Source organism: Notothenia rossii (assembly GCF_949606895.1).
Source record: "Notothenia rossii genome assembly, chromosome: 6".
Lineage (NCBI taxonomy): Eukaryota > Metazoa > Chordata > Actinopteri > Perciformes > Nototheniidae > Notothenia > Notothenia rossii.
The window spans coordinates 60,451,667-60,469,506 of NC_136909.1; the positions used below are offsets into that span (position 1 = coordinate 60,451,667).

A 17,840-nucleotide genomic window follows, 5' to 3' on the forward strand; every position below is an offset into this window, starting at 1 on the left:
CCCTTTTTTATATAAGATAATGAAAGGGTACGTTTAAATATGTACATGAGAGAAGAAATGTACTATTACTATGTCAAATACAAAATGTATGGCCTCTTGCTTGTCAGTGAGGATGGCAGATTGTCATGATTTTAGTTTTTAGATTTCAGTCAAGTCGCTTCAGTTGATTCAAAATGCTGCAGCTCGTGTACTAACCAGAGTTAGGAAAAGGGACCACATTACTCCTGTTCTGGCTGCCTTACACTGACTCCCTATAAAACACAGGATAGAATTTAAAATTCTTCTTCTCGCCTACAAAGCCCTTAATGGGCAGGCGCCATCTTACCTTAAAGAACTCATTATACCCTATTGTCCTACTAGGGCATTGCGTTCCAAGAATGCAGGGTTGTTGGTTGTTCCTAGAGTCTCTAAAAGTACAATGGGAGCCAGAGCCTTTTCTTATCAAGCTCCAGTTTTGTGGAATCAGCTTCCAGTTTGTGTTCGGGCGGCAGACACCCTATCCGTTTTTAAGAGTGCGCTTAAGACCTTCCTTTTTGATAAAGCTTATAGTTAGGGCTGATTAGATTCAGCCCCTAGTTTTGCTGATATAGGCTTAGTTTGTCGGGGGATATCTTACTTCTTCCTTCTCTCTGTCTATACCTATGTACTCTCATGTTCCGATTAACCCAGCTTCCCCAAATTTCTTTCTTTTTGGTGTCTATATACGCCGGGATCCGGAGTCATGGATGATCCTGCGGTCCTGTGTCATAGATCGCGAGTCCTGGATCTTGAGTCGTGGCTGTGGTCCTGGATCATAAGTCCTGGATGGATATCCTCGTGGATTCATCTTCCTATTATACACACATGCATTTCCAAACATTTGGACTACCTATGTTGCAAATGTATTATCTTTTCAATTTACACACGGCATCTATTGCACGTCTGTCCGTCCTGGGAGAGGGATCCCTCCTCTGTTGCTCTCCCTGAGGTTTCTCCCATTTTTCCCTTTAAACTTTGGGTTTTCTCTGGAAGTTTTTCCTTGTACGATGTGAGGGTCTAAGGACAGAGGGTGTCGTATTGTCATACTGATATCCTGTACAAACTGTGAAGTCCACTGAGACAAATGTAACATTTGTGATATTGGGCTATATAAATAAACATTGATTGATTGATTGATAGTTTTGTCTGTCTTGTCATGGTTTTATTTTGAAATTCTGTTCTCCCGGTGTCTGGTCTTCTTCCTGTGTTTGCCTTCCTGTGTCTGATTTTGCCTCATTAGAGGTTTCTCGATACTCAAATTTCCCCTCCTCGACTCCTCGGTCCTCCGGTAGTGACCCGGAAATGAATTTCAGCGCGCCATTTTGAAGGACATCTCATTTCTCGAAATGCATTTCGAGGACCGAGGACCGAGCATCGAGTGTGTGTGGTACAGTGTGTAGGTGTGTGTTGTACAGTGCCTAGATGCGGCGGACAGACGGGTCTCAGTTGGTTTGGTGTCCTATGCTTGCTATGCTTTTAATACTTGTACAACTTTTGGCCCGTAATTTCAATTCCCCATTTCAGCGACCAGAGGGGGGGGGGGGGGGGGGGTTGTGTTACGTTATTATGACAGTGCTCTCATACTTGTTTGATTCTGAAATTGTAGCCTATATATTTATATAAATATATGTGTGTGTGTGTGTATTATGTCCGCATCTGTAGTCTGTTATTGTCTCATTATACCGCACTGTCGATTAATTAAAAGTAAATATATATAAGTCGTCATGAACACATCTGTCCATCAGAGTGCTGCTGTGCCTCCTGTTATCGTTAATGGACGTCTCTTTAAAATGACCGCTAAGAGGAGAGGAGTTCTCATTTCTCTAACCGCCTGCTGCTTCCACTCCTCTCTCCTCAGTTCCCCTCTTCAGTCTTCCGCTCGCATCTCCTGTGGGCGGCACCAAGTCTCGAGGAGAGGAGTCGAGGATAGGAGTCGAGGGGGGGAAATTTGAGTATTGAGAAACCTCTATTGTGTTCACCTGTTGCCCTTTTGTTTTTGCCTCCCCTGCCCAGCTGTGTCTTGTCCTGTGATTAACCCTCTTTGTATTTAGTCTTGTCTTCCCCTGTGCTCCATGTCGGTTCGTTGTATTTTCTCACCCTCCATGTTTGTCTCGTTCCAGGTTGGTTTTTGTCCTCATGCTACGTGTTTTGGATTTATGATTTTGTCTTTATTGCCAGGTCAACAGCTTTGATTAATAAAGCTTGCTTTTGGTTTGAAACCCGCTTCCCTTTTTAACTGCAATTGAGTCCTGATATTCCCGAATCCTGAAACAGATGCTTATGATTAAATTAAAATTATTGATCAACATTTTTTATTACATTTTATGCCCTGGGGCCTCATTTATAAAGGGATATACGCTCAAAAAATGGCGTACGCCAGTTTCTACGCAATGTTTGCGATTTATAAAATACTAACTTGACGGGAAAACGTGCGGTCCTCCACGCAAACTCTAACCCATGCGTACGCACTAAGCACAAAAACGGGAGAGACGAGAAACTGCGACACCGTTGGCAGAAGGAAGAATGGAGAGAAATATGTGGAAATAATACCGTAAATAAAATGTTACCTCTCATTTATCATATATGAATAATTCATTTTTCAAACATTGATCAAAGCCAATCTTAAAATGATTAAACAAATGCCGGTTTGAGAGTCCTCAGTGCAAACAAAAACATAACTTGTAGAAATAAATAAATAGGGATATGGTATTTAAAACCACCTCGAATATGTTGTGTTAATGTTATGAAATGTTTTCTCATAAATGATGGGTAAGCAGGAGGACAGAATTACGTCTAAACTGCCGCCGTTTTGCCTTTCTATAGGTGGTATACGAGCATGGTTTTATATACTATCATGTTTAATCATGTTTTATGCCATTTGCTAAGACTTGATAAGTCGCTCATAAAACACAGGAGGTATGGAAACTAAGAACACCATATGTGGTAAATTGTACAGCTAATATAACACAACACATTAGTTGTATTTCCTTTAACTGGTGGATATAGAGTTGCTGCAGTGGAGATGCTGCGCACAGCTGATCAACAGCTGGGACACAAACCACCAAATACGAAAACATAATTCAGATCCAGTCGTCATGACTCCACTCCGGAGGGATTCCCCGGTCATTTCTTACAGTTTCTCATCAAGGGGGGTCTCCTCTCCCCGGTACAAACACACTGCCTGAGGAAGGCTATTTGTATTTTTTTTGTCATGAACCTTTTTCGGACCACTTATTTATTTATTTTGGTGACGATCCGACCTCCATGCTGCTACTCTGGTTCAAACTGCATCCACCAAACAATATGATTTATCTCGACCTCACCAAAATAACCAAAATCTGACACGGTGTGAGATGTCTTTTTTAGCTGTTCTGTCGTCATTTCCTGCTATCTTCTTCATAAAGTCAGTCAAAATGAATGAATGAAAGGGCGTTTCTTTGACTATTTATAGGCAAATATGGGCGTTACGTGAAGCCCGCAAAAGCTGCACCTCATTTCGAGTCGATTGTGATTTATAAAGGGAAACCGGCGTAGGAAGTGCTCTACGCACTTTCCTCACCGGTACGCAATGTTTGGTGAATCGGAAAATGTCGGAACATTTCTGTACCTATTTTTGGGATTTTTACTACGTAAGCAACCCTCCCACGTGAATCCTACGCACTGCGTTATAAATGAGGCCCCTGAGCATACTCTTACGATACTCTGAATATCTGAACGCTCCGGGTTCACGAACAATCCAGTCAGCTGAAGGCAACACAAGTCCATTGATATGTTTAGGGAAAGATTATGTGTGCAACTCGATTTTGACAGAATAACAACTGGTGACTTCTAGAATTGTGTGAGTAACATTCTGTTTTTAGACTTCTCTGTTTCAGTGTGTGTACTCTGTATAAATGCTCTGTAGTTTATCTGACTGAAATTGTGATTTTAAATCTCAAAACCGCTACAGTATCTGTAAGGCAGAAACTTGGGACAAGTAATTTGACTGAAACCTTAAAACTGAACTAACTGACTGCTAGGGTTAAACTTTGATTTAAACAATACTAAGAGCTTTATTGAGTAGGTGTAACTGTATTAAGGGTTAAACTCATAACTTTATAACTTAGGGTTTAATGCAATTGGAAAACCATTGTGACACTGAAAATACAATAACAACTCAGGAGGGAGCCAGTCTAGATTTCCTTTTGAGGGCCACCAGCTGCAGAGAGTTAACTAATTAGAGGGGCGTGGCCCCACAGCTGTGAGAACTCAGCAATCAGGTCTCCATCTTAGGTTGCTCTTTCCTGGAGCGTCAGCCAGACGAAGTCACGAGGGAGGCAAAGAGGAGGCAAATCCTACTTTGATTGAGCTAAGTATTGTTGGTGTTTTCTTTTGTTTTTTATTCAATTCTCTTTGGTTCTCTAGCCCCTCATGCTATAATCATGTGTATTTTCTCCATTCCTGTTCATGTGTCCTCTCGCAATTATCACTGGCCCCGTGTATCTCCTAATCAATTTAACCGGCCTGCTCTTGTCTATCCCACATGCTCCACTGAGATCCAACATCTCGTTTCAGGGGGCCTGTGGAACTGCCAGTCAGTTGTTCCTAAGGCTGACTTCATCTCTGGCTACGCTTCCCTGCAGTCTCTGGATTTCCTTGCTCTCACGGAGACCTGGATTACTCCATCCAACACATCCACCCCAGCAGCTCTCTCCACAGCATATTCCTTCTCCCATACACCCAGACCCTCTGGCAGAGGAGGTGGCACTGGTCTCCTGCTCTCTCCCAACTGGAGCTTTTCCCTCTTCAAGCTACCTAACTTCACTCCTTCCACCTTTGAATTCCATGCCGTCACAGTAACCCATCCTATACAATTAACCATTGTTGTTCTCTACCGTCCACCAGGCGCCTTGGGGGACTTCTTGGAGGAATTAGATAATCTCCTCTCACACATCCCTGAAACTGGCCCTCCCGCTGTACTTCTCGGAGACTTCAACCTCCAGACAGGGAAGATAGATGAACTAACATCTCTGTTAACCACCTTTGCTTTCTCACTGTCTCCATCCCCACCAACTCATAACGCTGGCAATGTCCTTGATCTCATATCCTCAAGGAACTGCACTACTTCTAACCTTTCTGTAAACCCGCTTCACACATCCAATCACTTCTTCATTTCATTCTCTCTACCCCTTTCCAAACATAGCAACCTAATCTCTTCTAATTCTGCACCTGTCCGCCGCAACCTTCGTTCCCTCTCCCCCTCTACCTTTGCCTCATCGGTGCTCTCAGCCCTCCCTTCCTCTGATTCGTTCCAACTCCTGCCTCCAAACTCTGCTGCAGCAACTCTCCTCTCTACTCTCTCATCCTCTCTGGACTCTCTCTGTCCTCTCACATCTCGGCCGGCTCGTCAGTCCCCTCCTTCTCCCTGGCTAAATGACGCACTGCGTGCTAATAGAACCATCCTTTGGGCAGCAGAGCGGAAATGGTGGAAATCCAAACACCATGACGACTTCCTAACCTATCAGGCTCTCCTCTCCTCTTTCTCTGCTTCTATCTCTCAGGCAAAAAGCACTTTCTTTCAAGATAAGATCCAATCTTCCTATTCCAATCCCAAAAAACTATTTTCTATCTTTTCCACCATCTTGGACCCCCCCAAAGCCCCTCCTCCCTTCTGTCAAGCGACTTTGTTAACCACTTTGAAAAAAAGGTTGATGATATTCATTCTTCTTTTTCTGACTCACCTTTACTCACCGCTGGGTCACCAGACCCACCTTTCACCCACACACTGACCTCCTTCTCCCCTCTCTCTCCAAGTGAGGTTCTTACCCTCATTACCTCTGCCCGTCCTACCACCTGTCCTCTGGACCCTATCCCCTCAAACCTCCTTCAGACTATCGCTCCTGATATTCTACCGTTTCTCAACCATTTCATCAACACTTCTCTAACTTCTGGTCACTTTCCAAACAGTCTCAAGGAGGCAAGAGTAAACCCTCTCCTAAAGAAACCCACTCTCAACCCGTCTGATGTTATACACTACAGGCCTGTCTCTCTCCTCCCGTTCCTGTCTAAAACACTTGAACGCGCTGTCTTTAAACAACTCTCCTGTTATCTCCATCAGAACAACCTTCTGGATCCGCACCAGTCTGGTTTCAAGGCAGGTCACTCAAAAAAAACTGCTCTCCTTGCTGTCTCTGAAGAACTGCACACTGCTAAAGCAGCCTCCCTCTCCTCTGTCATCATCCTTCTGGACCTGTCTGCTGCATTCGACACGGTGAACCATCAGATCCTCCTTCGCACTCTCCAAGAACTTGGAGTTTCAGGCACTGCACTTTCCCTCCTCACCTCATACCTCAAAGACCGCACCTACAGGGTTACTTGGAGAGGGTCCGAGTCCGACCCTTGTCAATTCACTACAGGGGTCCCTCAGGGCTCTGTTCTTGGTCCCCTCCTCTTCTCCTTGTACACAAACTTGCTCGGGTCTGTCATTAGCCCGCATGGTTTTTCATACCACTGCTACGCTGACGACACCCAACTAATTCTGTCCTTTCCCCGCTCAGAGACCCAGGTCGTCGCACGCATCTCTGCTTGTCTAGCGGACATCTCTCAGTGGATGTCTGCTCACCACCTCAAGCTCAACCTTGACAAGACTGAACTGCTTTTCCTTCCGGGAAAAGATTGTCCCACTCTTGACCTAACAATCAACATCGGCACCTCTGTTGTTTCCCCGACTCAGACTGCAAGGAATCTGGGTGTGCTCCTAGATAACAAACTGTCCTTCACTGCAAACATTGCTGCTACAACCCGCTGCTGCAGATACACGCTTTACAACATCAGGAGGATACGTCCCCAGCTGACCCAGAAATCAGCGCAGGTTCTGGTCCAGGCTCTCGTCATCTCACGCCTAGACTACTGCAACTCCCTCCTGGCTGGTCTACCTGCATGTGCCATCCGACCTCTGCAGCTCATCCAGAATGCAGCGGCTCGTCTGGTCTTCAACCTTCCAAAATTCTCCCACACCACGCCGCTCCTCCGCTCCCTTCACTGGCTTCCAGTAACTGCTAGAATCCACTTCAAGACACTGGTACTTGCGTACCATGCTGTGAATGGATCTGGCACTTCCTACATCCAGGACATGGTTAAACCGCACACCCCAGCACGTGCACTCCGCTCTGCATCAGCCAAACAGCTCGCTGCACCCGCACTGCGAGGGGGACCCAAGTTCCCATCAGCAAAAACTCGTGGGTTTGTTATCCTGGCTCCAAAATGGTGGAATGTGCTCCCCATTGAAATCAGGACAGCAGAAAGCTTACACATCTTCCGGCGCAGACTGAAAACTCATCTCTTTAGACTCCACTTCGAGCGATTGAATTACTAACAAAGCACTTGTATACTAATAAAGGGCTGGCTTTTCTAAAGCCAGTTGAGTAGCACTTGAAATGTTTGGCTCTATGAAACCTGATGTACTTATATGATTCTGTTTTCTTCAAGGTTGTATCTTCTTGGTCGAATGCACTTATTGTAAGTCGCTTTGGATAAAAGCGTCAGCTAAATGCAATGTAATGTAATGTAATGTAATTATTGTTTGGGTTAAAATAATTGTCACTTAAAATAATTCACAGCGTGTCAACGAGACATGAGCTTTGCTGACTTTTTACTACAAAACCAGATTTACAACTTATCTCCTGACATGATTACTACTTGCCACTAGAGGTCTGCGTCGTCTTTTATTAGTATTGGTGATCAATACTAGATGATAAAGGCAACTTACCTGTAGGTGTAACAGACCTCCTCCAACTTAAATATTTGAGGCTGATAATCATGGAAAAAGCTATCCAAAGAGCTGATTCAGCTGAAGCAGCTGAAGCAGCTGAATCAGCCCTTTAGCGTTAACCACAAGTGCAATTGCTGGGACATGATCTGACAATCTTCCTACTGCTAACAGAGGTGTTAGAACCAGTGTTGGGACTAACGCGTTACAAAGTAATAGCGTTACTAGTTATCTATTCCCATTAAGTAACGCCGTTATAGTTACTGTGATTTAAATGGGTGCGTTACTGCGTTACTGCGTTACATTATGTGATGGAACTGAACCGAATCTCCCTGCGGATGTAATTTACAGGCGAATACAGCGATGTCCTCTCACAGTACCATGGAAAAGTGAAAGTAACCAGAGAGGAGTGATGATTGGTTAACGCGGGGTAACATTTCAGGGTAAGCCAATCAGAGACAGAGTTGGGCGGGTCTTGCCTTATGGGGAAAATACACACACACGAACACTTGCTAATGCTAACACACACGCACACGGCAACGCTCACCACCAGCACACACACACACAATGGCAGATGCAAGTATCAGCGAGAGCAGCAGCGCATTTGCAACTTGGAAATATAATCACTATTTTCAATTTGTGGTCATAAAGGACGCAAAATATATTACGGTAAAATGTAAACTGTGTGCAGGACAGAAAGCATGGCTGCCAACATTTGAGTTCATTTGAGAAACGTTCATGTGTACAGTGTTACAATGTATTGAACATGTACTAACTAGGGTTTCCCATTAATGTACCGGGCGCTACAGTGGAATACGCACATACTGTACACAGTGTACCCGCGACTCTTACAATGAAGGCTCGATAATCAGCTCACAGCATATAAAATGGCATATGGGTGTAAGCAGAGGTAAAGTGCTATTTTATAAGTGGGGGGGGGGGGACCCTCACCTCCGGGGGGTCCTGGAACCTGCTCCCCCGGGAAGCTTTTCTTTTTTTTAAATATTGAAGTTAAATGCATTAACCTGGTGCATTTTGAGAGCAAAGTGAATTTAAGGATACATCTCTCAACACACATATGAAACAGAACTGGAAACAGATTTTCTTTTTCTTTATGGATATTTTACAAATCACTCCCCTTTTAAACTTTAGCCTATTCTTGTTTTACTGTCATTGTATTTCATAACTGTTTTTCATTTATTCTCATAAATGGTGACCAAAACGTTTAAGACCCATTGAGATAACTAGACTAAAGCAGGCGCGCCGGATTCATTTTAGAAGTGGGGGGGCCAAAAACAGTGCGTGTGTGTATGGCCCAATCCCAAACCACGCCTTACACCCTACCCCTACACACTCCCCCTCCTTGACGGGTGAACTCCGTGGAGTGACACATGAGGCTCCCTCCGTTCAGATGGAGGGAGTAAATACAGCACAAGCTTTGGGACAAACTCCCCTCTCTCCGGCAGAAACAGGAAATATGAAGGCCTAACAACGGTTTCAAATCAGCATCTCTTTGGCAAAAAATGTAAATGAATAACTCAAATAAAACTCCAAACATCTTTAATTGTGTTACTTTTTTGTAAAGCTCTTTTAGTTTTAAACCTGATGTTTATAAGCTTCTTAGTTTTTGCAACAGTCTGTAAATATACACAACTTTATAATAAAATGCACACATTTACCTTTTTCTAGACTAAACACACAGGTATGATCCCAAGTTAAAAACATATGAGGTTATCATGAGCTTGTTAACATCGCAATTTATCACTATCGTTTAGTGGTTTTGCAAATAATTAACCACTCTCTGTTTTTGTACCATTCTGCGTTGAAGTATACCTTCTCTTTGCCCAAATAATCTACAAGCGGTCTACTTTTTTCCGATAGTTAACTGTACAGCTTTACCCGACTCAATGTCCCGACAACAAACCTCCATGCAGTCGGAACCAGTCTGTTTCGGTTCAACAACGGCGGCGGTGGGGGCGGCGGCGGTTTTGAAAGTTTCTGCGGCCGCAGAGCTACTGCTTTTGAGTTCATCTGGCTTCGCTGTTTGAAGAAGGTCCAGGCTCCGGAGATGTGGATAACAGGGATGTGACCTTCCAGTTGTTACATTTAAATTTAGATTGACTGTATTTAGTTTTCTTCTGCGTCGGTTTTTCTGACATGTTTGCAAGTGTAGGCTATACAGTATATTCTTTCTATCTAGGTTAACGGCTGACACACAGAACAACGTAACACATAAAGTAAACAACGTCACAAATAAACAAATCTAAGCTTTTTTATTGGTTGTAATTTACATGGATACATTTGAATGGTGTGACAATGTACTATTTGATTGGGTTAAAATTTACATATTCTTCCTGTTATGTCTGCCTGCTTTATTTTACCTAAGGCAAAGTGCCCTGCTCCATCGAAATCAGTCACATTGACCCGAAGACACATTTTGATTCCTAGCTTTCTAATGATATCAGGATTGTTTTTGTAGGCTACTCCAAATATTAAGCAAAATATGTCACATTATATAATGACTGTTACAGAGTCATCATTTTGAGAAAAAGGCCTTTAAAGTGTTCTCTTCTCTGGAATCCATCGATCTGATTGATTATTAGCGGAGAAAATGATCAAAATACTACGGAGGGAAGATATTTTCATTTGGATTACTGCACTCACGGGAAACACCGGCTGTTGTTCCTGTTGTGACGTTACTCCGTTCTCCGCTTGTTATGCCGTTACAAGCTTCAAACCTGTATTTATCATCTGAATTTGCCGAAACAAGTTTAATATTCTGAAAGCCAAGACTTTGTTTATTTGAATCAGATGAAAACAAACTGTAACAGACCCTGCCGTGTTATCTATGATTACTATATGCCTTACATTCATAATTTCAGCGGGAGGGAGGGGGAGCGGCGCTGTGGAAGATCACAGTGGCCAGTGAGAGGCGAGCTGTGGTCTTCCCTTTACAAGCTTAAAAAATGCATGTAGCTACTGAAATTGAATATATATAACAATAAAAAATAACAAAATATACGCAGCTAGATCGCGTTTTAGATGCGACTTTAGAGTAGAGGGGAATTATTGAAACGGGATTTGTACAGTGTTCCGCGCCGCTTGTATATACGTATGTGTTTGTGTATTTTTGCCTTTGTGTGTATTGTGTTTGTTTCCCGGGGAAAACACTCACGAGAAACACCGGCTGTTATGCCTGCAGTGATGTTAAATTACTCCGTTCTCCGCTTGTAATTATGCCGTTACAAGCTTCAAAGTTGTAGGCCTATTATCATCTGAATTTGCCGAAACAAGTTTAATATTCTGAAAGCCAAGAATTTGCTTATTTTAAATCAGATAAAAACAAACTGTAACGGACCCTGCCGTGTTATCTATGATTACTATACACCTTACATTCATAATTTCAGCGGGAGGGAGGCGGAGCGGCGCTGAGGAACAGCAGAGTGGCGAGTGAGAGCTGTCATCTTCCCTTTACAAGCTTCAAACATGCCTGTAGCAAGTGAGATTGAATATAACAATCAAAAATAACAAAATATACCCAGCTAGATCAGATCGTGTTTTAGATGCGACTTTAGAGTAGAGGGGAATTATTGAAATGGGATTTGTACAGTTTTCCACGGCATCTGCTGCGCTTCCGGCGCCCTTGGACTAAAGTTAACTATCTAAACAGAGCCCCTTACCTCACTGAGCTGTAGTTATCTCTCTCAGTCGGACAGGAGAGAGCTCTCCCTCTCATTGTTTGAGAAACAGCTTCTATCCGTAAGCGCAGCTAGCTAACCAGATGCTAACAACAACGATGCAAATAATGAGTTTGGTAGAAATATACTGTATAATAGTAAAGTTATTTAAGATGATGCCATATTTATTGAAGATTTTACATTATAAATATTCCCCAAAATTATTCAAAAGCATATTCTTCAAAACTCTGCTGTAGTATGACCATCAGGAGACTATTGATGTGTGTAGTGAGTTTGGTAGTAATAAGCTGTATAATAGTGATAGAATATTATTGTATTCACTTTTTTCGGAGTTGCACTTTGCAGACGGTCCCTGAGCACTCGTTTCTTCTCCGGCTGCGGATAGAGGCCAATGTAATGTGTCCAGCACGGAGGACGGCGCGTATTGGCTTTTTTTGATCAAAATGTGATTGTAGTTCGTTGTCAACCTTAACACGGTACTTAGGAGACGTAATTGTGTCTGAATAACGTTTTGTTCATGAGTTATTGATCCGTGAAATTGGAATCTCCCAATATCGTTCCAACTTTACTGAACTAAGCCAGAAGACCGTCTCATTTCGTAGACCGCTTGGTTTGCTGTTCCTTCAATTAATTGTTATATACATTTATTTTGGACAAAAACTTAGCATGAGGAAAGGCAAGTGTGGCGTGAGTGCGTGAGATATGGGTTAATTGCGTGACTCTCACGCTCAATGCGTGAGTGTTGGCAGCCCTGCAGAAAGCATTGTCCACATCGAAAAACAGCAATGCCAATCTCCGGAAGCACCTAAGTAATGTACATGGGGCTATAAAACTAGTCGCCAAAGACCTCACCGTCTCAACCACCGGCAGTGACCCAGATAGAGCAACACCATCTAAACAGCCAAAAAACGATCTTTTTAAATCGCACTTTTGTGTTTTATTGTTCCACTATTTCATAATGATAATTGCTACAATGATGGGGAGTTGTCTTTTCTCTTGTGCCACAGAACAACACAAAAACTTGTATTTTTATTGTTATTATTCCTAAAGTAAAGTAACGTGTTAATAGTTACTTCTATAATCTAGTAACTAATAAAGTAACTAGTTACTTTTTTGAGAGCAGTAACTATAACTATTACTAGTTACTTTTTAAAAGTAATTTGCCCAACACTGGTTAGAACACGCCTGTCGAGTATCCAACTTAAAACAAACTAAACTAACTTCACAATCAGTTCTGAAAGAGCAATCAGTGCAGCTTATCAATCAGCCACGGCAACATGTCGATATCGAATCTGTGTTCATGTGTATCAGACTTGAAATTCAGCCAAGGGATGTGTGTGTGTGTGTGTGTGTGTGTGTGTGTGTGTGTGTGTGTGTGTGTGTGTGTGTGTGTGTGTGTGTGTGTGTGTGTGTGTGTGTGTGTGTGTGTGTGTGTGTGTGTGTGTGTACACACACACACAGTGTATCTGACCATATGCTCAAGGCACAGTGCCTATAACTTGTCTAGACTAGACTAGATACGGGAGGTGTTGCTAACTGCAGCTGATATCAGTTTTGTCGGCTTGCAGAATAAATGTCAGTTTGAGGCAGGCACGCTCTACTTCCTGTCGTTGGTTTCAAACAATTGCATCAAGCCAAGTGTAACCGTAGGAGCGCTCAAGCTGTGTTTCTGGGAATGTTGCCATGGCCAAGCTGGAGCACGGTTGGCAGGCCCACTTACACACACATATGAACACTCACACCCATGTTCATGAGTGCCTTTTATTGACCTTAACCTCATGCTAACTTCCTAACCTTTCTTATATATTAATGTATGATAGAAGAGCGGCCTTTCCTGTGAATTTCTTCAAAGTCAAATTGCGTTTCCCAGTGATTCCAAGATTTAATAACAAAAAAAGAAGCTAGTCGTTTTTTGTCTTCTTCAAGCTAGACATGCATTATCCGTCTTTTGGAAACACCCAGAGAACCCCTCGCTCAGTCACTATTAAAAAAAAAACCTCATGGTCTGGCCTTAGAGAATTGTTTTAGAAAGACACTAGATATGAGCTTTATTATTAGCAATGTATAAATGTATAAGATTTCAAAATATGATTGGATTTTCGCTTCTTGTCTACCAACTTTATAACTTACTGGTCAAACCTTTCGACAATATCCCTGTCCATTGACATCTTTTGAAATCATTTATGTTGTTTTGAGTTCTCTCTTTTTAATTATCGTTTACTGTCAACATCTGGTTATGTATATTTTGGTATGTTATTAATGCATGTATTTCTTTTTTTGCTTGGTTGTATTGATTTATTTTCTCTAAAAGAGGAGAGACTGCATCAACAGTATCACTAGCCCCAAAGAAAGCGGACACCGAACCATTTGGGGATGGGAAGGAGAGAACTTCTGCTGTGTTCACAGTTTGGGATTTAAAAGATGCTTCCAATCAGGGATGGATTACATTGAAGAAGCCATGCTGCTTCCATAATTACTGCACAATACTGTAGGTGATTCATCATAGCATTCTTATTATAGACACATGCATTTCCAAACATTTGGACTACCTATGTTGTAAATGTATTATCTTATCGATTTACACACGGCATCTATTGCACGTCTGTGCCAAATGTAACATTTGTGATATTGTGCTATATAAATAAACATTGATTGATTGATATCAGGCAACAAGCTCACAAAACACCTCTCCTTAAGTGTGACTTCACAAGAAACTCCTGCCCAACTCATTAAAAAAGTTTGTGTGTGCTCTGTTACCTTTCCTCCAATGTTTTTTGTTTTTTAAACAAGCTGTAGCTGGGTGGGTTCACCAATTTCTTCCCCTTCTTAAACGTATTTATGTAGGAGCAGTGAGTTATGGCTCAGGGGAAAATCCACTAAGGTGTAGCGGAGACAGGATGGATGCCCTAGCCCTTCCTAATTAAGTATTCATGAGACAATAGTGGCTCTCTAATTAGCTAATTGGACCTAAAGTTCAGAAAAAAGGAGCATGTTTTCAGGAAAATGCCACAAAGTCACACAGAGCGTCTCCCTGGTGAATTTCTTTTTATAACACTGACAAGACCTTTTTTTCAGAGGAACAGGCTGTCTTTCCTGTAAACCTAAATTCCATTCATTATTAAGATATTACACTGCTTCTACAAACTATAAACACATGTTTATTTATGAATAAATAATAATAGTTTTCCTCATTGCATTTATTGACCATTTTCAAACAGTCCTTCAATTAGTATGTTGACCTTCTTTTTCCCTAGAGTTACAATAAAGGCCTTGAAAGCAAAACACAAGTTTAAACCATTCTGGCTGGCAGCTGAACACGAAACAGAAAAAAGACTCCTGCATCCCTCTTAGCTCCACATTGACATGTTCACTTCACATTTAGAAAAGCTTTTAGGCACCGAGCTCAATCTTTGAACATAAAAAACAAGTTTTTCTAACCTTAGATTGTCGTCCACAATAAAGCCCTTAGATCTGGCCAGCTGGGTCAGAAAGTTTCTCCTGCTGCGTCCCATTTTTCTCTCCACCAGGTACAGTCTGACATCTTTAAACTTCACCACATCATGTCTGGGAACAGCGGCTTCCACTGGTCTTGATCTTTTCCTAGCAAAAGGCACAATAGGAGTGTGGAACATCTCTTCTGGGGTGAGCTATCTAAAGTATTTCAGGACCTCTAGGAATCTGTTATTTTTTAGCTTGTATTGTTGTTGTTCCCAACTTGCATCCAGGAATACACTTTAGTAATGCCACAGTTGTTTATTTCACACCAGTGTATCTTCCTTTTGTATTCCCTGGGACAGTGTGTCAGTTAGAGCAGGGTTGGTAATAGTTGAAAGACAGGAAAAGCCTCTAACAGGTGCTGAGGATTTGGTGTTTACCAAAAACCACCTGCAAAGATTGAATGATTAAGGATAAAAAAAAAAAAACCTATTGGCATGGCATAATACACTTCCAGTAAAAGTTTTTCTGCAAACAACAGTTTGGAGGAAGTAAACATTGCCTCAAAAATGTTCTTGCAGTTGTGACTATTCTGTTGGCTGGAGTAAAGCCTCACTCCTGGGAGATGCTTGAATTCTGGTCACCTCACGAATCTCTCACAGCTGTCCTGCCATGTCCGGTTTCGTCTCGCCACTCACCGGCTCATTATGTCCGGACCCAGTCTGCACCATCTGCTCCAGTGCTTTAATTAGCTTACTGCCTTAAAATTAAAGCCTTTGTGGGCATTTCCCCCGAGATCCCACAAGCTCATACACGGCCTTTGCACACAAACAGGTAATGTATCGAGCGGGCCATTGATGATTAGGAACATTCATCCAGGGGAGAATAACTGCATGTGCATTGGTCAGGAACGCAAACTGAAAATGGATTTAATCTTTATAACTCTTCTTTTCTTTCTAAAGATGTAATTACAACATGAGCCGTTGCCTTGTGTTGTTTAGATTTCTCCGCATCAGCGGTCAACAGAAAGAAAAGCTTTAAATGTCACTTTGTTGTAATTATCTATCATAATGCTTCTGCTCCAGTAGACCAAATAGAAATGATTTGTTGATTTAGGCGAAGGGGGGAGGGAGGGGGGGGGTCATTACAGGCCTTGATTCTACTCTAATTACAAAGTTGCAGTTCATTTCTTCACTTTAATAAGCACACCTTGCCTCTGTCAGCTCGACAGAATTTGTTTACACTAGTCTCATTAGCACGGAGCTCTGAGGGTTAAAGGGTGTCACAGGGCAGACGTGACTAATTGCCGGGCTATGTAACACCCCAAACGCTCAGATGTATATGAGGGTGCTGGCCCCTATTCAAACTGAGGCCGATGACATCCCACCATCACTAATGGCACATTTCCACTGCAGCGCGTAGCACGGTTTAAGCATTCCGTGAGAGAATTGCTGGCAAGGGTGCTACAACTACAACAAAATGAACATATTTTACCATGATTTAATTCTAATACACGTTTCAAAATGATGCCGAAGTAACAACATACTGATACCGGTTAGTAAAAACCATGAATTAATGCTTTGACAATCTGCAGACAGACGGCAGGCGAAAAACCTTTTGAAATGCGTGTTTTCTGAATAGAGATTGGCTAAGCTAACGTGGTATATAATCCGACCATCCACACTCACAACAACGGCCTATACAGACCGGTAGAATCTCCCGCATGAGTAAACTCCCCCCCCCCCCGCCCTCTTTTTTTGTAAAGCTTTATACCCAGAATCAGCATTTTAGTAACAGGGTTGAAATAGAGGGACATGAGGCATGGCTAGAATGGGTGATCTGTTTGGTATTTTGAGCAAAACACTTAATAGACATGTTTTTTACATGTTTTTATATATCTGATACCTATGCTATTGCCTAAAAATAGCATGATAGGCAGTGGCGGCCGGCCCATAGGGGCGCTAGGGGCACCGCCCCACCTCTTCCCACATTCTAGATTGTCATTAAAACTTTTTTTAATGAACAAGGTACATATTATATAGTTGGTGTCAGTTAAATGTATAATCTATGATAAAATATCGATAATTTTTTTTTTTACAATGTCTAAAGTTACTGATAAGTCACGCGTTTTCTGCTTGGGGTTCATAAATCTTTGCCCATAGAGACGTGCAGGGATGACGTAAGTAATAGCTCTAAATAAAGTCTGTGGAAAACGAACCTGTTTGATATATGCACATTTTGTTCAGCCGGATAATCTCCACATGTCTACCCTACTTTTATAATTTTCTAATAATAAATCTAATCGCCAGAAGCAAAATGCTAACGTTATGCTATAAACGAACTACAGCCGAGTACAGCAGGGTCGCACGACTTCAACGTCACGCCAATTTAAGATCGATATTCAAATATACAGATTTAAAATTGTACAAGTTGAAGCGTTTGTTTTAACAGTTTTCAAGAGCGCAGGTACTTGCTTTCAAGCAGAACAGAGGAAACAAGCTTAGCGGAGTGTTTACGTGTTCGGCGTAATGACGTAAAACGTCCTCGACAACTTCTGTAGTCCTATTCAGCCACTTGTCAACAACCATCATTTTTCAGACACGTAAACTCTTCAAAAATCACCAGTAGGGTCACTGATGATGTATTTAAGGTCGTAGAACAAAACGTGATCCCTCTCTTAAATTTGTGTCAACCACAGACCTTATTTCCAGCTATTTTCCAAAATCCTATGGAGAAATCCCATTGACTCTGAGACGAGGGAACCGGTAGTGATAAAATGCTAACTCATTACATGGTGCATGCGCAGTCCGCACTTCTTCAATGCAACAGATAGGAGCAGCTCGGGGTGCTCCATGCATGCATGCATTGACATGTAATATCCAAGGATTATAGACTGTTGGATGCTGCTGTTTTGAGCATTGCAATACATTTATTTTCACTGT

General features: G+C 42.2%; 1 protein-coding gene across 1 annotated transcript in view; it reads right to left on the reverse strand.

Moving 5' to 3' along the window:
- dntt (deoxynucleotidyltransferase, terminal) overlaps window positions 1-15,095 on the reverse strand; it is a gene marked incomplete at its 5' end in the record, with an annotated part of 200,917 nt that extends 185,822 nt beyond the window's left edge. The window contains one exon of the mRNA XM_079686891.1: window positions 14,902-15,095. Within this exon, the coding sequence (XP_079543017.1) occupies window positions 14,902-15,095 (194 nt within the window). The remainder of the gene's footprint in view (window positions 1-14,901) is intronic.
- Between the last annotated feature and the right edge of the window lie 2,745 nt (window positions 15,096-17,840).